Source organism: Eutrigla gurnardus (genome assembly GCF_963514095.1).
Source record: "Eutrigla gurnardus genome assembly, chromosome: 23".
Taxonomy (NCBI): domain Eukaryota; kingdom Metazoa; phylum Chordata; class Actinopteri; order Perciformes; family Triglidae; genus Eutrigla; species Eutrigla gurnardus.
This window is the reverse complement of record NC_139934.1, coordinates 6,692,863-6,720,227: the sequence shown is the minus strand read 5'-3', so window position 1 is coordinate 6,720,227 and position 27,365 is coordinate 6,692,863. Positions and strand designations below refer to the sequence as shown.

General features: G+C 45.6%; 2 protein-coding genes across 2 annotated transcripts in view; one reads left to right on the top strand and one right to left on the bottom strand.

Annotated features, from left to right (window-relative positions):
* Positions 1-8,818, top strand: part of LOC311009354 (leucine-rich repeat and fibronectin type-III domain-containing protein 4) — a 30,748-nt gene extending 21,930 nt beyond the window's left edge. The window contains exon 7 of the mRNA XM_084003472.1: positions 6,006-8,818. Coding sequence (XP_083859598.1) covers positions 6,006-7,320 — 1,315 coding nt within the window. The 3' untranslated portion in view covers positions 7,321-8,818. The remainder of the gene's footprint in view (positions 1-6,005) is intronic.
* pcxb (pyruvate carboxylase b) overlaps positions 1-27,365 on the bottom strand; it is a 206,361-nt gene that overhangs the window by 77,468 nt on the left and 101,528 nt on the right. The window lies entirely within an intron of this gene.

Below are 27,365 nucleotides of genomic sequence, written 5' to 3'. Positions count from 1 at the left end.
GGGATGGGAGGAGGAGGGGGGGTACCATTTGAAAGGAAGTGCACCACACTGCAGCCTGGGATTTCCAGTGCAGATTTTTATCATGCTGTCAACGCGCCAGCGCCAACCGCAATATCACACCTAGGCTGACAAGTCGACCAAAGGGAGTCTGGCTCACGAATCCAAAAAAAAGGAGAGAATGGAGTGAGATTTGATGGATTTCTATTGGTGCATGGCTTGTTGTTGCTGCTCTATGCGTGCTTTGGCAGGTGGGAAGGGAAAATAAAACCACCAGCCGAGCCGATTTGAGGTAGAAAGAGACGCAGAGGGTAGCAAAGAGAAGAAAGGTATACGCCGTAGCGGGTTGCCAGATTTAATCATCGTTAAAAAGGTCACATGATGGACAACGCCAGCCTCCGTTGCAGCACGGCTCGTCTAATCCTGACGGCATCTGCGTCGCTGCCAGGTGGGTGTCACCCACGTGGCACCCTCAGCTTCCCCCCCGACACCCGAGCCTCCCTTCCTGGAGCGCTGCCACCATGTCACAGAACCTCACTCTGATTTAACGGCGAGGAAATGCCCTTGATCCTCTCGGGTGAGGTGGCATTAAGATATTCTGAAAAGCACACGATAACCGAGGATTTACTAGCTGCTGGTTGAACGTGGAAAAAGAACATTTGCAAATTGGCATGGTTTTCTTCGCCCACAGCCTACCTGAAGGACGAAGGAGAGGAGAAAGAATGTCCCGTCATGCTAATGAGGCGGCATTTGCAAATCGACCTCAAGTACCATCTGTTGCAAAGATTTGGTGTCTTTTTGGAAGGATTTTTCGTGTGAAAACTTCTTGTTTGCGCATGGAGGCGTGGGCCGACGAGTTCAGTTGTAAACCAACATGAAACATAGAGGGGGGAACCGGTCCAGAATCCACTGGACTGGGGATATTACATATTTATTGAGGTTGTGTCAGAAATATAGCGGATCTTTTTAATTTCTTGTGAGCTTTAAAGATGAAAACACCAGAAAATATATGCATTTTTTATATTTTGTGTCTATAGAGCGCCAAATCCCACCAGATGTTATCTCATGAAACTGTGTTGCAGGTTTAATAGGTGTCACCGGGCAAAACTGGCATACATAATTTAATATCTCTGAATTATACAAGTATGTTGCTTTCTTTTGTGCCACTGGCCCTGATCGGAGTTTAGGATTCCTTCTGAATCTCCCGTCGGCGGGGGGATTGGTGCGACGCGTCAGAAAAAAAGTTTCTTTTCTTCTCCGGGCTGAGGGTGGAAGGTCTGCGCCGACAGTTCCCGCCCCCCAATCACCACAGAAACCACCTTCCCTGCTGGGCACTCAAAGTGCCAAGTTTGACACGGCTTTAATGGGAACAGGAGCGATCACAGGGACGGAGAGAGAGGAGATGAAAATCATGCGGAGCTTGGAAATAATGAGAAATAATGAAAGTAAAAAGTCTCAGAAAAAAAAACATGACATGGGGTGAGAGTCTGACAGCCCACGGTGACGTTAGACAGGTGAGTGCATTGTTAATGAGCAACAAAGGGAGAGGGAGATGGAAATACTCAAGAGCCTGGGAATTAGCTGCACGGCAATACCACTCATTACACAGCATGTATGACTAACGTTTCAAAGCGAGCGCAGAACTGGTCTCCAAATATATTTAAGAATACACGGGTATTATGTTATATAAGTGGTTCTGAAAGGTGCTTTGTGTTGTATAACGAGGGGTATAGCAGGAGAGGCATGCGGAGACAAAGATGGAGAAGGACACACAGGGTGGAGGGGAGGATAAAGGGCGGAGCGGGGTGGAGAGTTGCACCCCGAGGGACGGCGTAATTAAGTGTTAAACTACTGTGTCAATACATGTCAGCTCACATCAGGGGGCGTCGGAAGGACGGAGACGAGAAAGGGTCAGGGCCTCGACACATACGTCCACTTATATTAAACTGTAGGGTCAGAGACGGTGAGATGCTACCTTTGATCATGTTAGGAAAACAGGGGTGAAAAAATCAGGCCAGATGGAGAGACAGAGGGGGAGATCAGGCAAATATTTGAGGGGTAACCCAAGGAAAAGGTCTTGACATGGGAGGAAAAAGGCAACGAGGGCAGTGTAGATGTCAACCAGATGAGATAATTGCTTTGTTCTCCGTCTCTTGTCGGACCACCAGACTCGCAGATAAAGAAACGAGGAAGATGAGGGGAAAGCAGGATTCTACCACTCCCTTGATCCCCCCCCTCTGCTATCACTCTTTTCTCTCCCCCCCTCTCCCGGGTACTAATAATTACTTGTTTCTGTGTCACCAGCTTGAACAAAGCACTCCCTTGTCTCTTTCACGTCGCCCCCTGCCTTCCCTTCGCAGGGCTTAACCATAATTAGAAGCACAGAGACCGACACGCACAGCGCTTTGCATGTTGGGAAATACAGGGGAACGGCAACACCTCGCCGCAGTCGCACACTCGGTATCGGAGCAGTTGTCCGAGTTACCAGCAGGGCACTTTGTATTCATGATGGTCTGGAGAGCATGTGACCAACACAGATGTAAATATGGTTAAAAATGCATAACGCAGCGAGCGGCAGAAGGAATCAGCATCTGAAAGATCTGTGCGTTTGTGAACGTGTCCGTGACCCCCATGTATATTTCAGTGGGTTTTTCTCTTGCCTCTGAAAGCAGAGTTGATTCTTATTAGAGGAGAGGAAGAGGGGAGAAATATAAGATGTGGGCAAATGGAGAGGCGGTGGCGAGGAGAGGAAGAGAAGGAGTCACCTTGGATGCTACATAATGGTGCACGGTTATAGCTGTGGCTAATAGAGACATAATACCCAGAGTGCAAAGAGGAGAGAGGCGAGGTGGGGGTCAGGGAGAGATTAAAGCTGATTGGCTGCAGAGCTACAGCGAAGGTAAAAGACACAGGAAGAGAGAGAACGACGGAGAGGAGGTGCAGAGGGAGAGCGGACACAAATAAAAGTGTAAGGTGCCAAAGAAAGGAGTCGGAAATGGAACGAGTGCTGCAGATTTCGGTAGAGGGGAAAGACGGGATGGAGGATTACGATGCAAAGAAAAGGGGCAGCGGATATAGAGAGATAAGAGTGACGGACCGATCAGCGGAAAAGAAGGAAATCTGCTCATAAAAGGACGGACGGGGGGAAAAAAAGAATGAGGAGGATGGATCGAGGGAGGGAGGGATGCAGGGATGTAGTGAATAAAAGGAAGGAGTATTGAATGGCAGGATTAGAAGAATGACTCAAGGCTTTTCCCTCAAGGTGTGTGTGTGTGTGTCGTGGTCACACAATGGAGAACCGCATAAACAGTGCGCCGCCTTGCACCAGTTTATCAGCGTAAGGCAGATTTGATACCGATATCCCGATACGACACTCGGAGATCGTCCCCCTGCCTTTAAAAGGCCACGTTGCAGTAACGTGATGTCACTATCTCAAAGTCATTACATCCACATTAGGAATTATCATGTGAGCGAGAAAAGCACCGACCCAGGGATGTGATAGCAATAGAGGTATATGGTGATTTTCTCCACATATTCCCCCCCCTAACATTCATTTGGTGCAGTGTAACTCATAATGCGAACGTACATCAGGAAGTCGAAAGGGAATTAGCAGGAATATTGCTCGGATAACACTTTTCTTTCTCAGCCAGGAATCCAATAAAGCATGCAACAGTATATCGGCGTGCATTAATCAAAGTGAGGCACTGGGCGTCCTGGGTAAAGAGGGGGGTGGGGGGGGGTATACATAAGATAGCAGCGTCAACACAACAGTGAATCAAAAGCCATTTAAATGTAACCTTTATTAGAGGAGTCGCCCCCCCCAAAGCAGAGCACAGCGTCCCCACAGTGGTGGTCAAGTCTCTCGGCCTCGCCGGTTCAATCAATTACACGGAACGCGTAAAGGCTGCGGACGAGCCGACACCACTGTAATATGTCTCAGGCCCCTTTTATAAGCCTATAATATAACCAAGGCCTTTTATTCAGAAACAGAGGCAGCGGTGCATATTTCATGGGCAGAGGAAAATCTGATTGAGCACCGACTGTCTTAGGACTCGCGGACTTTACAGGGACGATTCAATATCCCCCCGGCGTGACTGATTGCCCCGACTGGCTTTCATTTTGGAGCTTTTCATTCCTGCGATATTTAAGTTATATAATGCTTTCGGTTTGATTTCGCTTCCTCAAGACGCATTAAAAAGTACTCACTCAGAATTTTCATTTTCTGCCTACTTTCTGTGCCAATTTCAAAGTTATTGCTGTGAAGTTTTGAGGGCCTCGCGATGCAGCGGAGCGTCCGTCATTTTCACCGTGGCACCTTGAAGAGTTACGGCTCTCGAAGCGGAGACATTTTACCGAAGGAGACGTGCGCGAATGGATACCGGCGTCCCCGACAGTTTAATTGTTCAATTATATGCTGTTGTGTGGAGTCCGCACTGATCCAAAGAGCTGTTTGCTCTTTGAAAATACAAAGAGATGACTAATGTTCGGGGGTAATGAGGCGAGGCTGTCTGGTCATTGCACGAAAGGATGTCTGGTAGTAGGCCGTGCATCGCGATTCCTTATTAAATCATACTCGGCTTGGAAATTAGGAGTTTGGAGGTATTTCTGCTGTTCAAATCATTCCAGGAGATTTGCTCAGGCAGTGTAACCGAGTTTGCAACACGCTGGTCTTTAATCCTAAATTATACCTGGGTGGTAGTTGAAATTCTGGGGCGGTTGGTCAAAAAAAAAAGTGTGCCTCGAGAAGGCAGTGAAAATCAGCGATCAATATTCCTACTTAGCTGTAATGTAACCCAAATCCACAGCTCTGCCCCCCCGGCTTGCCTCGAGTACGCTGCCTCTTTTGTTTCCCCGCATTACCGAAGACACATGAAGTCATTATTCCTTTAACGCCGACATAAATATGTTTATGAGAATCTGATTCAACTTGTTATTACTCGCTGAAGTGAGCGGCGGCTAAATGATCCCAATTCAGGGCTGAGCTGTTTGTCGTTCCCCCGGTCTCTTTGTTTACGGCCAATGCAATCAAAAACAGGCCTGGGCACCATGCACTCGTTAAAAGGAGCTGTATTTAACATCCAGACAATCATACCAGCAAACAACAATTAGCTATGTGGAGGGATCCCTCTGTGTGTGTTGTTATCCGGCGGCATGCGCTTTTGCCAAAAGTTAAATGCTTTCTCCACCAAATCTAATCATTCATCTGACCACTACATTGAGCAATTAGCTACATGATCACTGCTAAAGGGATTAAAGGCATGAATGGTTAGCATCGGACGATACGAAAAAGCCTTTTCATGTGGCGAGCGGAGGGAGAGTACAACAAAATAAAGTACAAATAATAAAAACACACATTTGCCCACACAAGAGGGTTGAGGGCAAAGCCGTACCCATCAGCGACAGACACTCGAGTCGCCCACGCACTTCACCCTCAAACCCACGCGTGAACAACAGGCACAGATTCAAGAGTACAAACATGAAACCCCCCCCTCCTGTTGGTTACTCCGAACACTTAAAATGAGGACACAGTGTTTATCGTCCCCACGCAAGTCATCACATATACATGCAGGAGCACGTACGCGTCCAACGACAAACGGCTTCATTCATTTCTCTAATGAAAACCCACCCAAACCAGCAGCTTCAGTGACCGAGAAAACCTAAAATGGCCTCTGTGTTGTTTTGTTTTTTTGGGAGGGGGTTATGTGAGGTCCCACAAAATGGCTCGACGTTTTGCTCCTCGCAGGACTTGGAGTACGAGCACGTATTCACTGCACTCCAAATGAGGAGACAGAGTTCTCTTTTCATGTTCCCTGGGCGCGCTCTCCATCAATAGCCTAATTTTCCCTCTCTCTCTCGTCCTGCAGCATCCACTCCTGCGCCGCTTTCTAGCCCTCCTTTCCTCGGCTTTCTTTCCCAATATCCAACCCTTTCTCACTCCCGTGTTGTGCACGCCAGCCGTGTTCATTCGCCTGACCTCCACTCTTTTTTGCCTTTTATCCCCTCTTTAGAATCCTGCCATCCACCAGCGACCGCTTCCTGTTGAAGAACCTGGTTTCCGGCGTGGACTACAACCTGTGCGTGTTGGCCATCTTCGACGACACCATCACATCGCTGGCGGCGACCAAAGTCCTCGGCTGCGCCACGTTCTCCACCAAGGACGTGTACCCGGCGTGCCGCTCTCTCCAAGCCCATTTCCTGGGCGGGACGCTCACCATACTGGTCGGCGGCGTCGTGGTGGTCACGCTGCTCGTGTTCACCGTGGCGCTCATGGTCCGCCACCGCGTGTGCAATCACGGCGACCACATGATATGCCACAGCGGCAACAGCGAGGCCGGGGGCGGGGCCTGTTGTCAGGGCGGAGGCGTCGGGGGCGGGGACAAGGGGGGAAGCGGCAGCGGGTGCTACCAGTCGAACGGCTCCGGGGACGTGATGATGGTCGTCCTGCCCAACGGCCTGCCGTCCAAGAGGGGAGCGGAGAAGGAGAAGGAAGAAGCTGATCCCGCTTCCTCCTTGCCTCCCAAACTCCCTCCCAAGCCGAGGCCCAAACCTAAAGTCAACCTGGAGCAGTTCCTTTCAGCCGGTGGGGTCGTTTCCACGACGACGGGGGGAGGATGTGAGATGGCGCTGGTGGTGAGGCAACGGAAGCTGGAGAAGGCGTCTGCGTACAACCCAGAAAGTGACAGAACTCCCCTCTACTACTCCCCTTCCCCTTCCTCCACCCTCCCCCGCCAATCACACTCCAGGGAGCGCCCGAGACCCCGACTGGAGCGGGAACTGACCAACCGTGCCAGCTTCTCTCTGGCTGCACCCCTGGGCGACTCGGAGCTGCTGGGCTGGAGGATCAGCCCCAGGGGCCGGGACAAATGGAACTCATCACAGGCTTATCAGAGTCCTCTATCCCCTCTCAGCCCCGCTGGCGGGATGGTGAGCAAACGGCGGCACTCGCTGGATATGGGCTCCTCCGTCGCCCTGGCGACCGACGCGGCCGCGACCGTCGCCAAGCGCTACGGCGCCGTCAACTACGCCAAGCGGCTGAGCGTGATCTGGACGAGGAGGAGCCAGTCGCTGCACGGCATGCTGGTGCAGTGCGCCTCGACCACGAGCACGGCATCGTCGACGACGACCAGCGACGAGGAAGGAGGCGGCGCAGGGTTCGGGGCGCACTGCGGCTTCCAGCGGGGATACATCCACGCGTACAACACCACCAACTCCAACTCCAACGCCGGGGTGGCCGCCGGGAAAGTGGGCGGCGTGGAGGACAGGGGGAGGCCGACGGGGAAGGACGGGAGGAGCGCTGAGGAACTGGAGGAAAGTGTTGTGTAGGGGTTTCTAAAGGGTCGGTCTGAACGGGATCTTGATTTAAGGGGAGAAATTCAGAGTGCAGAAGGGAGGGGGGACTGAGATGATTGTAAATGAGGAGGGGAAAGTTCTGATTGTGCGGCTCCTTGATTTGCCCTGGGAGAAGTTATAAAAAAAAGTGTACCCGGAAGTCAGAAGTCAGAGGCTCTTTATAGCTGATTTGAAGTTTGATGGGTGGAAAAAATAAAGCAGGGGAGGGGGTGGGGGGTTAGGGGGGAGACATAACGGCTGAGTATTTTCAAATGGTCTTTTGAAAAGTAAAGGCTGAGCCCGAGCTGCATCGTTAAAAATTAAGCGAGATGGAAAAGAAAGAAGGAGCGCAAAAAATGGAGACAAAGGCAGCGAGAGACGTAAGAAGAGACAACGTGAGCGACAAGAGTGACATAATCAAAGGGAGGGAACACATCAATAGAGCAGCAGAACAAGGGTTATATAGCAGGGAGGGAGACGGCATGAGCTCAGCGTGGATTTGGGTTAAAGCCTACACACTAATAGAACCACACACTTCAACTCTCCAGGGCCTCGGCTCCCACGACACCACCGAGGGTTCAGCAGGGATCAGAAACGACAACAGCACAACCGGTCAAAACGGAGAAAATAAAAAAAAATAAAAGGATTTGGACGACATCGTCCTTCTATGTTTTACATTGTTTTTTTTTTATTTTATTCCAACACTGACGGCCATTTTGAAACTCTTTTCCAAAACACAAATGAATGTGACTTTTATGTGTCCTCTGTGAGCCTCGGACAATGATTTTTTTTTGGCCGGCCCGCGCCTGCGGATTATGGGAGCATAAATACAGAGCCGGGGTGCAATGGACATGATCAATCGATACTGGCTGGAAAGAGCCAGCGCAGGCACAGACGACATTAAAAAAAAAAAAATAGAGAGACATCGGGATTACAATGGAGTCGATATGGATTACAAAGTGGAGGAGACGGGGGATGCACGGTGGAACGCGTGCGTTTTCTGAAAAGATGTCGGGATGATAATGGACCGAAACAACGCTAATGGATGCATAAGTGTTGGTGCATTGAGGGATCGGGGACAGGATGCGTGTACGTGTGAATGTTAGCGAGGGGCGATGCAGTCAATAACTCCATTTACGTTAAAAAAAAGAGAAGGTTTTCATGCTTTCTGGACATGCTGTAAACGGAATAAATGTTCAAATTTAAAGATTTAAACAAGAATCGCTACTTCCATGCAGCATGGTCAGAAAGCAGCAAACTTTAACATTTTTAAATTTTTTTTTTTTTTTTTTTGTCAGACTCCTTTGTGCCACATGGACTTTAAATCCAAACAGTGAATGTTTTCAGAAAAGAAGCAGATTAAAAAATTAATAAAATGATGCCAGAAGCACCGCGGACACGAGAAGTCAACTCTTCATCAAGACTTTGTCATCATGGGACGACGGCACACGGACTCTCGAAAACGTGGAGAAAAAAAACTAAAAGAAAACTTGAAAGTACATATATATATATATATATATAGTATATATATAAAACAATGTTACTTGTCGCACCATGTGTTTCTGTTTTTCAAACGTTTTCTGGGGAATGATGTTAGGATCAAATACAAAATATAAAATGTGTGATTTCTTTTTGTTTTAGACAAAAAAAAATCTTCATGATTAGAAAAAAAAAAAAGATCTATTGACGAAGCACACACAGCACAAAACACACAAACTAGAGCACACACACCCCAAAAGACAAACACACACAAACAAACAGATGCCTATAAAACAGAGCCAACTACATTAATAATAATGACGTTTAACCATTACTGTTGTTTCCTTTCTGTTTTTATTTCATTTTTGCCAAAGTCAATATTGTTCTCTGGACTTGATATAAATAATAAAAACAACATGTATGGAACAGAGATGGACTCGTGAACGCTAGGAGGTAACTTTTGTGTGTTTTATGCCCAAAAGCACAACAATATGTGCATAAAACATTTTTTTTTAACTCATCGCCAAGTGCCTCAAACTGATTTTAAGACGTTTAAATCAGTCATCTACTAACTGGGATACACAACAACGACAAAGAGGCTCTTTGGTTTAAATTTGGAAAGAAATGTGACGATGACTCAGCACGTTTTGAGCTCAAGGTGAACTTGTGAGTGAAAAAGTTGTTTACTTGTCAGTGAGTGGAGTTGATTAGAAGGTAAGGGGGTGAAGTAGAACGTCTTGAGGTAATTAAAGAAACATCACGAGAAATAAAAACGTGAGAAAAAGCAGGAGATCAATAGATGCAGGAACAAAAAAAAAAAAAACAGACTAAAAACAGAAGCGATTTGATTTGACGCGTGGAAAAGGAAGGAGAGCTGAAGTGACAGCAGACGAGAGCGAACTAAAAGCCGTCAGACTAAATGGATCATGATTGTGAGGCTTTGTTATAACCATCCATATCTGCTGGATTCCTAACGTACAAACACTACAAGAGCCGCTCGCTGCTCCCTGCAGCGGAGTCAAACGCTAGTTTAGCAGCAAAGCAAAAAAATAATACAAAAATAGAGAGCTGGCAGCAAACGGCAACCGAACAGAGCCAATTAAACTTCTAAAGATATAGACGGGCAGACAAGGGCGGATTGGATATCCTGAGCTAGCAAACAATAACATCAGTTCGCTTTCTGGGTCACCGTGGCAACAGGTGGAACATGGCAGCCAAAAAAGCATCCGCTTCCCCCCGAGCCACGGCATCTGGCACATGCTAGGGGATGCCGAGGAGTTTCCCCCAGGCTGGATGGGGATTGTAGTCTCGCCATTCCCATCCCAGCGGATGTACGTCGAACGCCTCCACTGGGAGGAGACTGGGAGGGACTGGGAGGCTGGAACCAAAAACAGTGAGCTACAGAACGACATTGGTTCTTAGTGGGATCAGCAGTATCGGCATTAAGGGGAGTCGTTTATTTGAACTCGCAAAAGTGGTGCGAATGGAAAAATACATCCTCACATCTGAGAGAGAGAGAGAGAGAGAGACAGAGAGAGAGAGAGAGAGAGCATCTCCCTCAATAGCATTCTTTTTGCATCTACCTCTCCTCTCGCATGTTTTCATTTTCTGTGAAGCCCTTTGCAGACGCTGCTAAATGCCCAAAATGGAGGGTGTGAAAGATGTGGGGAGAGAGAGAGACAGAGAGAGAGAGAGGGATAGAGAGAGGCCGAGAGAGACGGAGAGAGAGAGAGAGGGGGGGGGGTGAAAATGCTGACACAACCAGAGATGGACAAATAGATGATGATGAGCGAGGGAGAGAAGTGAAGGAAGGTCATTGTGTTTTGCTTTCAGTGTGTGTGTGTGTGTGTGTGTGTGTGTGTGTGTGTGTGTGTGTGTGTGTGTGTGTGAGTGTGTGTGAGTGTGTGTGAGAGAGAGAGAGAGAGAGAGAGAGAGAGAGAGAGAGAGTCTGTGTTATTTTCGTCTTTGCTGCATTCATTACCACGAAGATAAAAGAACCTTTAACCACAACAGGACGGAGTGAGACAGACGGAGTGAGTGAAGGGTTGACATGACACCACCTGATGGGACACGGTGTCCTAATGTGAGGTCATCAACTGTGACACCGGAGGAAATAAAGAAGAGAGAGGAGGGGGACAGAGTGTGTGTCCCATCAGGTTAGAGGACAATTTGATTTGAAACTCTTAAGTGGCCACATTAAAAGCAGCACCGTGTGTGTGTGTGTGTGTGTGTCTGTGTGTGTGTGATGGGTAAGAACAACACGACACAGAACACACACCTCCACCCCTCCTCCTCGGCTCTCTCTGCCGAAGGCAAAACCGTGGCCCAATTTGACTAATTAAAAAAAGCACTGATTAACAAACACACACACACACCTTTCAACACAGGCGTACACACACACGTGTGTTTATACACGCTGCGAGGTAACCTTGTGGCGGCGGTGTCTGTGGGTCCTGTGTGTGTGTGTGTGTGTGTGTGTGTGTGTGTGTGTGTGTGTGTGTGTGTGTGTGTGTGTGTGTGTGTGTGAGTCAAACCTCCTCTGACATTTGCAGTCACGATCAAGAAATGCATCATTTCCCTGCAGACAGCTGACTAACCGCTGACTCAGCAGCATGGAGACCCGGGTCCCTTCTCGCACTGCAGACCAGTTGGACCAGTTCTGCCTCAGCCTAACCAGCGTCACTCCACAGTGTAAAAAAAAAAAAAAAAAACCCATCATGTTATGATCACTCAACCAATGCCATCGCCATGGCAACCATGTCACGAATTGATGAAGTCCTCAAAGCGGCACGCTGGATGAAAATGACAGACCAACGGAGGTCTGAGAGATAATCTCAGGGTTTTCAAACGTGACTCAACCCTTTAGAATTTGGCATAAACTGATTTAATAAGGGCAGACATTGTAACTTCCAGGGACACGTTTCCACTGAGAAGAGAGGCTTGTAATACTGTACGAGAAAAAAAATTAAATAATAATAATCAGAGACCCCAAAACTAGATGTGTATTGAATTAATTATTGGGAATATATTGTGTAATAAAATAAACATTCATGTTTAATACTCTGACGTTCCACAAGAACAAACGGGATTAATACTTTTAAATGGTTTCAGGTCATTCAATAAATAGTTTATAGGAAATAAACACATGGTTTTATTACCATTAACTACTTGATAAATGAAAAGTACAGTGTTTTCTAATTTAATTAAGAACTTAAGAGAAAAAAACTACTAGATTTTCTAAGAAAGTTGAATTAGTGGATGCTTGTTATAATTAATTTAAACGATGTACAATTTCATCACGATATAATACCATTGAAAATATGATATGACAGCTTTACCACATTGTTCTATAACACATTTAGGTCGTTAACTCACTTGCATTAACATACCTAACTCAAATAAGAAGGTCTGTAATGGTTAAATCAAGAGAAAGAAACTAGAAAGCGTAGCTAAGAGAAGCATGGTGATCCTCCCCGTCAGTACCGTTTGAGTATGAAGTTATCTGACCTTCTGTTCCACAACTGGCTCCTTATAATACATGACGGCTCGTGTACCATATGTGCATGTCATCTGGCTACGAGCGCACTACAGCTGTGCCGCTGTCACTTTAAATTGACTGCAAAAGGTTTTCTTCCATGTCCTTAATTCCAAAAAAAAAGAGTCAATTTTCACATTTTTCACCCTCCGTAATGAAAAAATTCCACTTCACCACCATTTTTTTCCCCCCCAAACCACACTGCTCTTTGGAGTCGACAGCTCTCATCTCCTCCCGTGTGAGCTAATGAACCATAATGCACCTCCATTGTTGAATATTCTAAACCGTGATGGTAATGGCTCCACTCTGACGGGATACTTCAAATTAAATAGCGATCTCTGAACACATACAGCAAGAATCCGTGACTACCCGGACGCTAATCGCTGTTTCTGCCTCGGATCCACTCTTTTTTCTGTTTGGAATCGGGGTTAACCAGACTCGGGTGGAATCAGGCAGATGACTACAGATCGTCAGTAGACGAATGAGGGAGGTTGATGTCTCCATATCGAGCAGGTACATTTCCTCACGCACTCATTATAAAAAACCAGAAATCTCTGCTACGAGTAAAGACGTACGAAAGCCTTCGGGAAACTTGTCGGGACTCCTCGACGGCTCGGAGAAGATGAGAGAGAGTCTGGGGAGGAGGATTGAAAGATGGGCAGATAGAGGAGTGAAGGATTGATTGGATATAGGAGAGCGAAGAGGAGTCTCTGCAAAGCGAGAGATCGATGGAGGAAGCGAGGGCAGCAGAAGAAAGAGAAATACACCATAACCAGCTTCTGATCTGCTAATCTGAAGTATGATGGTTTTTTAGGGGGGCAACCGTTCAATTTCTGCACCCAATGACTAAAAAAAGTGCTGAATTGGCGTTTAATTACGCCAACGTAGCGGTAATTTGATGACGTCATGCTAGAAGGAGCACCTTCAAAAGGAACAGATGTGAGAGGAAGTGGAAGGAAAAAAAAGGCTAATTTCCTGATTTCTTTTAACCATCTCTTGAAAATCTCAATGTTAGCTTTCTATCTAATGTGCTCTCTCCTTCACCTCCACTCACTTCTCCTTGTTAACTCGCCGCTAATCTCCTTTTATTATGCTCTTCCGCCTGCAAGAAAATATCCTCCGTCTCGCCGGAATATCTCCTCCATTCTTTGTTTTTCCTCCATAATTTGAATGCGTCTCTTCTGGTCTCCCATAGCAGCACTGCAACACTTTTCATATTAAAATTCCTCCCTTCCACTTTTCACCCAAATATATTTGGGCATTTCATCTTTGCCCCGTTGACCTTGTCCCTCTCCATTTCATTCTTTTTGCTTTTCTTCTTTCCCCTCCGGCTTGGAAATATATTCCCCCTTTTTTACGTTGAATCTCACTCTCCAGCTGCATATTTAAACGTTATTTTATCTGGAAGTTTATGAACACACACAATCACACCCAGATTGTGAGGTCAATACTCCCTAAAAAGCTCACCGTCTGCACGTGAATGACGTGAAAAGCGTCCCAAACTGACAGCTATCGATAGGAGACTGTGGTGAAGATGTGGCGAGTTGTCTCCGGTGAGCCGTGACAGCTTCTGACACTCAAACTCGATTTGTTTTCATCTTTGTTCTCTACGTCCCATCAGCAGCAGTGCTCTCCACGGACCTGACTCGGCTTTACAGCTCAAAAGGTGCTTATGGGATAATTATGCGTCTACTAGCACAAGCAGAAATCATGAGGAAGCAGGTGGGGACGTTAAACCTATTTGTGGATAATAAAAGATTTACACCCCATCAGAAGAGTTTGTTAGTTTGGGTTTTATAAGGCAGGTGGTTCTCAAAATAACCCAATTTCTCAGAGAACACAAGACACGTGGGATGTGTGTCGAACACGAGCAGGAATGCTGCTGAAACACATCGTATTAAAGTCCGCAGGTTTATAAATAAATGAACGAACAGGTGCCACATGCACATTTGAAGAGGAGGGAAGAGTGACTCATGGCTGTGTTGGGAGAAGTTGATCTACAGGAGGATTCATATTTGCAAGGCCCGAGGGCCTCACTTTTGGATTTTGTATCCATAAATGATTGCATACAAACGTACACGGGTGCAGCAAAATGATATTTTCCATTCAGCAGCTCTCTCCTTCACCTCTGTCCTCCCTTTATCTCTTCAGCCCACTCCTCATTCAGCAGCTCCTTATTCTCTCCAGCTCTCGCGCTCTCCTTCCACTTATAATAATGATTGTGAAATATTTCTCTGTCATCTCCTTAAAATAAAATAATAAAATATGATTATAGTTTGCCAGCAGAAAAAAACAAAGGACTTTCAGGAACAGAACATGTGACTTCTGCTGCAGCCTTCTTTTATCAGAGTAGGAGCTCCTTACCACCACATCTCCTCTCAGTATGCTCCATTTTGTTTCTTCTTCTCTCATATTTGGTCTTTTTTAACCTCCTCTCCTGCTCATCAGTCCCTCTCTCAACGTGCCCACCCGCCGTCACCGGCTCTTCTTCACATTTTACCCCGATAAGAAACCAAACGGGGAGCTTCCGAGCCCTCTTTTCATCGTTATTCTCCTCGTTCTCTCCTTCGGTCCTCCACACAGCGACGCTGCCACCTATACACTCCTCCGCCTCGCCGCCGCGAGCTCCCTTCACACTGCTGATCACAGGGAGCGAGGACATTTGTAACTCTTCTCATCTTCAGACGTGCTTTGGTTTCTGTTCCCAGGGCGTGACAACAGGAGATCTTAGTGTGTGTGTGTGTGTGTGTGAGAATCATAGATACAGTGGGGTGTCATCTTTTTCTACAGGGGGGAGACGGGCGCTGGAACGGAGGAAAAGTTCGAGAGACGAAGTAAAAGAGAACGAGAAAATCAGTAAAAAAAAAAAAAACTAAATCAACAATCGTACTACAATCATACTACAATCGTACCACAATCGTATTACAATCATACTACACTCGTACTACAATCATACTACAATCGTACCACAATCGTATTACAATCATACTACACTCGTACTACACTCATACTACACTCATACTACAATCGTACCACAATCGTATTACAATCATACTACACTCGTATTACAATCATACTACAATCATACTACAATCGTACCACAATCGTATTACAATCATACTACAATCGTACCACAATCATACTACACTCGTACTACAATCTTACTACAACCATACTACACTCGTACTACAACCATACTACAATCGTACCACAATCATACTACACTCGTACCACAATGGTACGACAATCATACTACACTCGTACTATAATCATACTACAATCATACTACAATCGTAGCACAATCTTACTACACTGGTACTACAATCATACTACACTCGTACGACAATCATACTACAATCGTACCACAATCATACCACACTCGTACTACAATCATACTACAATCGTACTACAATTGGCTAAATGTTGCCCTTTTGTCAACCTCCCAAATACCATTTTGCTCATTTCGTTCCTCGCAGCCGTGGCAATGTTCCCCCAAAAAGCTCCCTTCTGTCCTTGTGGAGGGAACAGGTGATTGTCTCGCTGCATGACAGAAAATATCATCCATCTGTTGGTCTTGCAGTGAAACTTTGCCCCGGGCCGTCCAGCTTACTATTCAGAAACCACTCCGTGCCTGAGGAAGACCGGTGTTGGCTTGAAAAACATGCTAAATCAACCTTAAGGGAGAATTCATTCCAGTGTTGCAACATGTTTGCTGAAATCTGTAATTTGAAATGTATGCAATTACAACGTTTGTTCAGCTGGCAATAATTGGTTTAAACATACAACTTCCATTCATATCTGCAAGTAGGCGGCGTAACGGATCCATGAAATGAACTCTGAGACGTCCGTATTGTTCGCTGGAAACAAACATGTAGACGTTCTCCAGTTGGGCAACTTTGCAGCTGATTGTGGGGGAAACTTGACGAATGCACTTCGCCTTGAAAAAGAAAAAGAAAGCGAGAATAGAGTCATCGGCTGACACAATAAGCTGTCACTCACGTCTCTGCGGTATCTGCGGCTTGCAAATTGTCATCGGTTGCATCTTAAGCCGCGGCTCAGCTGGCGGTTTGCTCGGGATCAAAGTGCTGCCAGGCGGCGGCGGCAAGCGAGACTACAAGGGGAACAGTGAAGCTTTAACAACGTCCCACTGCTCGCCGCCGCCGAGGCGCTGAGGAAGACGTATTGCTTTTACTTCCATGAAAAATTCACAGTTTGACTGCACACAAAGATGTCAGGCGTTGGCACATTGCTCAGCGCCGACACCGGCACACGCCAACACAAGAAAGAGGAAAAATCTTTGCGGTGCGAGGAAAACGACGAGGAACTTGTTGCGAGTTCAATAAAATCTTAAAATCCCTGTGAAAAAGACAGATTAGAATAAGAAACATTTTGGTTGGTCCATCACCGGATCCGTTTGAACTACCCGTTTTTTAAAAAAGACTGCATTTTAGGAAGTCACTGCACTCCAAAGATATTTGGAAAACATTTCCAGGTCACTGAAGCAGCAGCCTCACTCTACAATTTGTCAACGGTGACTCAGCCGAAGTCACTGGGGGAAGAAATAATGACTCAAAAAGTACTTATTCACAGTGTGTTATACACAGACTGGACTCACCCAGTTTAGGTCAGTCACCTGCATGAGCAACGGCTGATTAGTCTGGAGAATCCATGCAGGGTTCAGTGAGAGGTGAGGTTTAATCAGCGTCCTCTGGCACGCCGGCGCTCTCCCACCAGCTCGGATTTATGAAACCTTTATTCCGTGGCGATAAACAGATGTCTGTGGAGCGGGCGACGACACGACGCGTCATCTCCGCCAAGAAGAAAGACTTCTCGTCGGTGATTCAATATTTTAAATATAGCACAAAACAGTTGGTGGATATTTACCTAAAGCATCTCGAAGACTCGGAGATGAAAAAATGGGCGTCTCTGGAGGAAACAGCAGTGTTAGTGCTAACTAAGGAGTGGGATTTAAATTATCTCATCTCGATTGCTTCCCATTGTCGTTTAAAAAGAAGCCTTTTCCACAAACACGCTGCATTTGGGAGTAAAGCAGTCGTTTGGTGGAAGAATAACGGCGAGACTCAACCGTTGCGTGCGAGGAACTCCATCAGTATTGTGCAATGCGCCGACTTCCGTTAGCTGTGGGTCGATACACATCTGCTGGGTGTTTTATTCTACTAAAAAAAGGACAGCAGCAAGGTCGGCACACGCACACACACACACACACAAACACACACTTCACCGCCGTCACCTTGCCGTACGCCCACAAACCCTCGACCCTGTCCCTTCTGTGAACCGGGGCTTTGCTCCTGCTGGATTTGAGACCCGGCGTTATTGACTTCCACTGAATATGATTGAACCTTCCGACATACGCGGACGGCCGCTCGGAAAGGCTGCGGCGGGAGTCACACACACAGTGAAAGGTCAGCAAAGGTAAAACATGGAGGTCTACAGGAGGCTGATCTCTCCACACACACACAGAAAACAATACCAGCCTTGCTGTCGTGGCTCACAATCAAAGAACAGAATAATGCAGAGAAACAAAGAAACATAAAAGAACAAAACAAATATGAGTAATGCCTGGAGAATAAGAAAAGGCCAGTGAATGACAGGATAATAAAAGCAGAATAGGAGCGGAGCGACAGTTAAATTGCACGGCCCTTTATCTTCATGCACACAGTCGCCATCGCGGTGCTTCGAGTGCATTTTAAAACAGAACTCAGTGCTGCACACCGCCCCAAATATCGCCGCTTGACCAATTTCATTACACAGTCCGACGCTGTACTGGGAAGCTCATTGTAGTCGGACAAAGTCCCGACTGAACATAATTTCCCCCTTAAAGAGCCCCAGAGGAAGGAAGGGGAAGGGAATATTTGCACAGCGGACCTCGTCCACAATATCCTGCCTCCGCTGAAACCTCAGAGACCACGCCGCCGCTGCCGTCTCCGAGGGATTCTGTCTGGCGCTTCCAGGATTTTAGACAAAACAACGTGCAAGCAGAGGCACCGAGGTGACAACTCTAACACCAGGCCAGCTGATTCTCCAACTGTGACGCTCGGCATTCAATCGATACTGAGATACACGAGAAGAGATTCAATAATAAATGATTAGACCCCCCGAACAAAATGGAGCTTCTATACAATCTTTATGGTCCTTATGAGAGCAAAATGCCAGAACACCTGGCATGGTTTCATGTGAATAAATTAGTATTCATTTGCTTAACTCAAATGAAATGAGATCAATATGTAATCTTTAAGTGTGGTTCTGGTTATACGTAAATACATTTGTTATTCAACAGCGTTTTCCTGCTGGTCCAAGAAGAGACAAATGCAGAAACGCTGATGGGTGGAAAGAGGATTAATATCAAACAAGAAGAAGAAAAGGGAAGCTAACACTCAACTCTTGCCCTCGTGGTCAAATTCATCGCCAGCTTAAAAAAAAAAAAAAAAAACGAGACAAATCCCCTTATTCTCTCCCAACACACACACCTCATTACTCGAATCTGTGAGAATAAAAAAAGTCTGGATTCCGTAAACAACCCGCCCCCGCTCCGCCATCGATCCCAACGCTGTTTATGCATCCTCTCTTTCGCTCCTGCTGTCGTTCGCTCCGCCGCTCCCTCGCTCCACTTTATTCAATAGCGGGAGCCTCCAAATGCAAACTGCCAATTCCTATCTTATCACAGAAAAACACAGATAAGAAAACACCTTCAGAACGTCTAATCCTAAAATCCATCTCGGGCTCGTATGGAAACTTTGCCACCGCGGGCTTCCCGCCGTCAAAACGGCCATTTGTTGTTTGTTTTGTGGGTTTAGCGCCGAGAGAACGCCACCTGATGCGCTTTTAATTGACAATTAATGAATCCAGACATTAGCTGATCCGAACACCTGGAAAAGGGCGAGTCGTAATCAAGCTCATTATAATTAGAGAAAGAGACTTTTGTTCTCAATCAGCCATTAAGGCGGCTGAAGCAGAAGGCACTCCAGCGTAGAAATTCCTCCCTTCTCTCCCCGTCTCTCCCGTTGTGTTGGAGCACCTTTAAATATTTTGCCAACCCTCTTAATAGCACCCTCTCCCTTGTTTTCTTCCAGTTAAACACTTTATTTCCCCCTAATCCATTCTTTTCTTCCCATTCTCCCTTCTCTCCTGCCTCATTGTTTTCGTGATCCAAGTGGAAATGCCTTGTTTGACTTGTTTAAACGGCCCCTTTTGCAAAGTAATCAACTACGGGTGGGTAAAAATATCAATACGGCAATATATCGCGATACTTTGTCGTGATTCATGTTCAGACGCATTGTGAATGCAGTACTTATACGTTATTCCAGTGAATTTCATGGGAATAAAATGGAGAGGCTGTTTTGAATGAAATAGTTTTGACTCAATTTGTCCTCTAATGTACATATACAGGTACTTGTGTTTTCATCTTTATTTATATCGCAATATCGTGATACATATCGTATCCTGACCAAAGTATCGTGATACGTATCGTATCGTGACCAAAGTATTGCGATACATATCGTATCCTGACCAAAGTATCGTGATACTAGGGGTGTAACGGTACATGTATTTGTATTGAACCGTTTCGGTACGGGGTGCTCGGTTCGGAACGGAGGCGTACCGAACGAGTTTCCATACGGACATATTAAGTAGAGGGCCGCATGTGTGGAGCATGTTGCAGCCGCACATGCGCAGTTGCGCACACCGCGACACAATAAACAGCAGTAATAGCGGACGTCATGGCTAATGCCGCTAGCGTTGGCAACACGCCAGAGTTGGAGGACCCTCCCGCGACATTAAGGTCTCCCGTTTGGGAACACTTCGGCAAAGCGGTTTGCCGACATTGTTCATGTGAGGTCGGGTATGTTTCTGGCAACACGTCAAACCTGTTGGCGCATTTGAAACGGCACCACCCCCACGTGAACATCGCTACAACGAGGAGAAAGACGAGCGTAACGTTAGTGCAAACATAGCTCCCCACCGCATTTAAACAGCCTCTCCCTGCCCTGTTCAATTTTGCACATATGATGGAGAAAAGATTTGTTTTAAAGAAACAGTCTGTTATTTTTATTTTTTAAATAAATATTTTAAATACTTGTATTTATATTTTTGAGCAGCATTCTAGCTCCAGTGCATGTTCCTACTGTTAAAAGCACAAAAGTAATAAACAACTAGCACATTTATATTTTGCATTTTGTTTTCTTACTGTACCGAAAATGAACCGAACCGTGACCTCAAAACCGAGGTACGTACCTAACCGAAATTTTTGTGTACCGTTACACCCCTACGTGATACGTATCGTATCGTGACCAAAGAATCGTGATACGTATCGTATTGGACCAAAGTATTGCGATACATATCGTATCATGACCAAAGTATCGTGATATGTATCATATCGTGAGGTTCTTGCCAATACTCACCCCTATAAACAACAGATGAGCATTTTCTCTTTAGTGGTCTGGCTAAGAAATGTGGTTGTTATCAAGCACAACAGTTGATTCCTGATGAACATGTTTGTTTTCCAGACCGCCACTCATCTGAGTCGACCGTCGCGTCGTCGGATGTTTGAAGTCCAGACATTTACTGCCAGACTGAGGTTTAATGAAATCATAGCAATCCATTTCAATTATATTTTTCTCATCTGCTGACAGGAGAGCAAAGCACTTATCCAATTACCTCTGTAAGGATGATTTAAGTCCGTTGACGGACAGCTTCTGTGGAGGATAAAAAAAAAAAAAGATACGGCAGACCCGTTTTTTTACGGGAACATTTCATATTTAAGGTATTTACTTGATGCTCTTATCCAGAGCCACTTAGAGCGAATGCGACGGTAGAATAAGCTTCAATCTGTAAAAAAAGTTTTTTCTCTTTTAAATGGAGGTAGTTGGAAGACATTTTTTAAAGGTTAAGAGCAAATTGGAGTGAGCTGAGGTGGAAGACGTGCGGAGGGAATATGGTTCGGCGTAGAGAAGGTGATTTGAGGTAATTCTTGAAGAAATGGGATTTTAGCTCAGAGCCTTTCTGACCAGTCATTCCTACTTGTTTTGCACTGATTCATTGTGGCCCCAAAGGTCTCCAAGTGTGTAAGAACAAGATAAAAAAAAAACCATTCATAATGAGGAATAATCCTATGCCAAAACCTGTGCAGCGGAGTCACATTTCCTTTAATATTTTAGCGTTTTTCCTCCGGGAAGCAGCTAACTTTTTTTTATTTTAGCAAAAAGTTTCTCTCTGCTGCGTCGAAAAGCCGACTGGTACTCATTCCATCCATAGAATAACTGACTGTACTTGATTATAAGAGGCACAACAAATAAACAAATCGCTGAGTTTCTTACTCGCCAAGTCAGATTTTACATATTCAGCATGAATTAGGTCTAAAAGCAGATAAATCCCACCTGACACTTTGAGATCGTAAACTCAAAGAATAATGTGGCCTCTAGGGTCCGCTAGCACAGCTTCAGACTTTTCAGCCATGCTTTTTTCCCCCTCCTTTCCCTCTCTAAGAATCAATCCAGCAGTCCAGACTTTGAGATGAAATGCCACTCTGAAAAGCTTTGTCTAAGAAGGCTGTAAACATGTCGCCTCTGCCGGCTATCCTGACCCATCAGCCTCAACGACGCCTTTTTTTAAACGTCTAAACCGGAGGTCTGCTATCAGCGAGGCTACATTTACAGCCAACAAGGACATCACATGGTAATCAAGCTCGGAAAATACAGCCGAGTGTCCCTCAGCGCCACCGCCCCCTCCCCGTTTACCTGTCTGACCCGTGTACAACAGAAAGAGATCCGAAGCAATGGATTGACGAACTGCGCTGAAGACATCATTTAGCCTCACGAGCAAAAAAAGCAGAAGTTTGCAGACAAAGGTTGAAAGAGTGCGGCCTTGTAATGGAATTTTTTATGAGGGAGAGCACTGAGTAGAAACCCGAGGCTCAGTCTGGGGACAAAACTTTAACATTAAAACTGCCGGCGCTGCTGCGGTGCCAGATGTTGCAATGCAAAGAAGAAAAAAAAAACAGCTGTCATATAGCCAGTACACGCCATAAGGAGGTATATGATGGTGTTTTTAGTGTAAATAAAAAAACATCTCCAGCTCCAGTGTTGCAGGTACATAAAAAAAAGCTTTAAATGAGCAAAATTGGCAGCTCTGACGGGTCGGATTTGCCTCGGAGGTCATTTTTAACACATCGGGAAAAACCGATGCACGCACACACAGGTGTAGTCGTCTCCATTTTACTCGCAATGATAAACCGCCGCTGCATTTAAGCTGCCCCCGAGATGAACTGTTTGGAAAGTGGAGAGTGTGACTGGAATAATCAGGGCGGCCCCCCCGGAGAGGAAGTCACGGGTCCCCGGTGTCATTATGCCCGTTAACCTAGATGGGGAGATGTCTGCTCAGACGACACGTGGTTAGCAAGCCAGGGGGGGTTGGGTCAAAAACGAATAATTCCCTTCTATAAAAAGCAGCTGTAATAGCCGATCGAAGCCTCCCTGTCCTCACAATTAAACCGCAAAAGGGAATAAACATATAAAGCCCAAAGCTTAGATGATGGCATCCATTAATAGGAGTGAAGAGCTCCGTTTGTTTGTTTTCAATTAACACAATCTAACAGAGAGAGAGGGAGATCGGGAGATTGATGTTAATGTCCAATTCTGAAGGAACATGAATATTGCTATTAATTCTAACACGGTGGGAAAAAAAAGGTTTAATTTTGTTTGCTGTTAGAGTCGTTTGATGAAAACGAGTGTGCGTAAATGGTCTTGTAGGCAGATTGTATTAATGTTGTGTGTGTGTGTGTGTGTGTGTGTGTGTGTGTGTGTGTGTGTGTGTGTGTGTTGCCCTAAAAGCTTCCAGTGTGTGTGTGTGTGTGTGATAGAGTATTAGAACGCATCAATTAATCAGTGTGTGTACCGACCCTTAATTAAAAAACTCCCACTTCCCCCCGGACCCGACCGCTGCTGTGTGCAAAGCGCGCGTGGAAGAAACATCTGCATTTGTATGCAGGTCGCCGCGGCAACCGAATCTCAATATTCATGACTGTGCATACTGCGAAGCAACACCGCTCTTTTTCATTCTCAAAGGCACATTTAACCGTGGGATTTTTATATTTATTTTTGGTGTTTTTCCCTCATATTTTAACATATCCTGCTGTGATTTAAAATAATAATAAAAAAAAAAACAACAAGCAACCGCTCGGGCTGCCCTCGGCTTTCTGTCGACGTCGGACTCTTGAACTTAATGAGCGGGCAATCTGTCCTTCTCAAGAGTGAGCTGATCTCAGGTCAGCGTGTTCACCAACCCTCGAACATGTTAACGTCGTGCTCCGAGGAAGACGACCACGCGTGGGCCGCGTCTCATTTGCCCGCCTACTCTCCGTCGTTCGCTGGCGCTGCTTTTGCTTTTTCATTTGCAAATTATTTCCCCGGACATTCAACGTGTGATATTTGGAAAGTGATAAAAACAATGCTAATTTTTCCATTCCCCCGCCTACATCATACAAACACAGGCATTCAGGAGTGTTTTTATTATTTAAGTCTACTAGGAAGGAAGGAAGGGAGGAAGGAAGGAAGTGAACTGCAGCTGACCCAAACCTCCATGACAGATAGCCCATCTCTTAGGAAAGTACATTACTCACCCAACTAATCAGATTTCACATCGGCAAGGTCACTGCCTTCACCTTCCTCCTCCTCCTCCTCCTGCATTCTCACTCTGATCACAAATTAACATTCACACCGACGTCCAGACAGCTACCAGGCTGTTGTGTTTTTTTATGCACCACAAGGCTGAAGCTGACAGCATGTTGGAAGGGGGAAAAAAAGGGTAGAAATAAGAAGTTTGGAAGCTGTCTGCTGTGGAAACACCATGTCTTCGTAAAGGAAACTATTTATAGGAATATTTTTCGTGCTATTTCTGCATATTAAATCCACATCCGCCAGGTCTCCATTTCCACATCCGCCAATCCTGATTTTACATTTACAGAAGGCGGTGTGCTTGTGCGGCTGCCGAGAACGAGATGAGCACAACGGGAGCGTCAGAAAGTCTGAGATCCGAGCCTGGAGGTGAAAACACTGCGACGAGGTTTTTGAATGTCTGAATACATTACGCTGGGATCGGGGAAGGCAAAAATGCGGGAAAAGTGAGAGCTACCTTTCCTGTTTTCACAGCTGTCTGAGATGCTAAACCAGACAAGTAGAAACAACACTTTGGTAACAGTTTGGTTCGTCTTCAGAGGATTGGAAGCGATGGAAACTTTCAGTCTCCCCCCCCCCCTCATGCCAACTGTGTTTGTCTTAAAGTTTCTTCCACCTCACCTCCTTTCCCCTCCCGTCACTTCGCCACATTTCCAGCCGTTAAATCCCGATTACGGCTTCAAAGTCCCAGTCGACTTCAAGAAGCTTGAAACACGGCAACAACTTTTGGCTGCAAGACGTCGCGCTGGTGTCACCGTTTGTCTGACGATGCCTTTGTGTATTTAAAGCACCTTTTTAAGCAGATATTCAAGCAGAATTAAACCGAACCTTCACTAAAAAATCACTTTATTTATCCTGATTAGAGCCCGACCGATATATCGGCGGGCCGATATTATCGGCCGATATTAGGCATTTTCCAAAGTATCGGTATTGGCATTTATAATGGCCGATAAATGAATATTTTAAAAATAAAATAAAAACGGACGAAACTAGAAGTTATATTTATGAAGCTTCCCAAGTCTTTTAATACTGGTAACTTTGTGTTTGGTTGTTGTTGTTATTGTGTTTTTGTTTAAAAGGACTTCAAGTTTAATATCTTAAGTTTGTATTTTTATACATTTTATTTATCAGAACTTTAATATATTTTGATGTTCCGTTATGACGATAAAATAAACAAGTTTATTTTTAAACTGCATTATCATATTATTTTAGTGAAGACTCATGAATAACTACAAATAACTAATGTTAGGGAAATCTGTGAATGTTTTGTTACGCGTTTCTGAAAAAAAATAAATAAATATCGGCCGATATATCGGAATATCGGATTTTTAAATCAACAAACATTTGTATCGGTATCGGCCTTCAAAATCCTTTATCGGTCGGGCTCTAATCCTGATGTGATGGAAATCAGTGAAATCTGCACAATAAGGGTGGAATAAAGTGTAAAAGGGAAAGACACCTTAAATACCCAGCATAAAAGGGGTAAATGGTGAGCGTTTACTGTATGAACAGATATGGTTGAGAATGATGAAGCGCTCCGATCAATAGTGCAGCGCAGCCGTTGACAACTCGGCTCTCACATGTCAGACAAATGATGCAACGGGAAGCTCTAAACCAGACCAAGGTTGGACCAAGTTTCCCCAAAATGTCTTTTCATCCTTATTTCCAAAATACACCTGCAGAGAGTCCAACAGGATGTGAATCCGACAAAGCTCCTGTTCGTTATACAAACACACTTCTATGCCTACCGTTGCATGTCAGTACATTGTAAGTTATTATTTGGATCCCTGCAGCTCATAGAGACAAATCCTGCCCGTTGCCAAGAGTCTCCATTTGTTAAGAAGTGGTGACGTTGCAGATGGGTGGCAAAGAACAACAAGCGGGTAATTTATCCTTAAGGGACAGGAAACGGCTTATTACAATTGCTAATGGGAGCTACTTCTTCACATTTTACAGTGCACCTATTCTGAGTCGAGTAGTCGTGCAGTGTATAAAGCTGTCAGTGCAGGATGAAAAACGGAGACTTCTCCTGAGCGGATCTGAAACTTTAATGCCTTTAGGGCCTTAAATTTAGGCATTTTATATCAGACTTTGTTGGTCTCCGCAGACTTTTTTTGTGTGTGTTTTTTTGTTGTAGGAGTCAGCCTCACACCACTAAACAAGAGGTAAACAAGTCCGCCTGCCATTTCTCTGTTTTCCCTTCCTGTCCTTTTTATTTCCCATCAGTGTCAACTTTTTTGATTTCTTTGTCTTTTCATACAACAAATTCTTTCACACCGTCGAGCCCCGACACACACACACACCTGCTCCTATTTACTGCCTCTCACCCATTGGATTCGCACGTTGTTGATCTTTTATTGAATTTCCTGAAATAAGGCTTTTCAAGTACAGACTTGTACATCAGCACACACACACACACACACACACACACACACACAAACACACACACACACACACACACACACACACACACACACACACACACACACACACACACACACACACACACACACACACACACACACACACACACACACACACACACACACACACACAAAAACACACACAGAGGGATTATTACGAGAGTGTTCATGTGATTAAGTGCCATGCGAGGGGTTGTTAGAGGTGTGAAATGAGGAAAAGATAGACTGATAACCCCATAGACACGCATTACTGTGTGTGTGTGTGAGTGTGTGTGTGTGTGTGTGTGTGTGTGTGTGTGTGTGTGTGTGTGTGTGTGTGTGTGTGTGTGTGTGTGTGTGTGAGTGAGAAACAAAAACAGCGTGTGTTGTCAGAGTGTGTCTAAACCTTTTATTCCTCCCCGTCGATAAGAGATGAGATGGATTCCCCCGTCCCTCCCCTCCTCTGGGTGACTGATCCTGGATCAGTGCTCCTGCCTGCTCCTCCTTGAACATGATGCGGAGGTCACAGGAGGCTGACTCCAGATCAGACGTGAGGCGGACGCATCCTGTTTACCGGCCTCTGCCTCTACGCTCCGAAGCCGCTGGATGCCGTTGCGCTCGGGGCTCGTTACCGCCGATGTCAAGGCGGACCTCCCGGGCTCGGAGGGCGGAGTCAACTTTGCTTAGCTACTATCTTACATCGCAATGATGCTGCATCAGAACTGTGGAGCCCAACACTCATGCAACATCGGGACTCTAACAGCCTACGGGTAGTCCAGGACCATGATGGCCCACTGTCAATTATTAAAAGTTGATTCTCTTACGGCTGCTGGAAAAAAATACGAGTACAGCTGTGAATAAATAATCATAATTTCCATTTGAGCTTAATGTGCATGTAAATTAAACAGTATTGCATGCTTGGATTAAACCAAAACT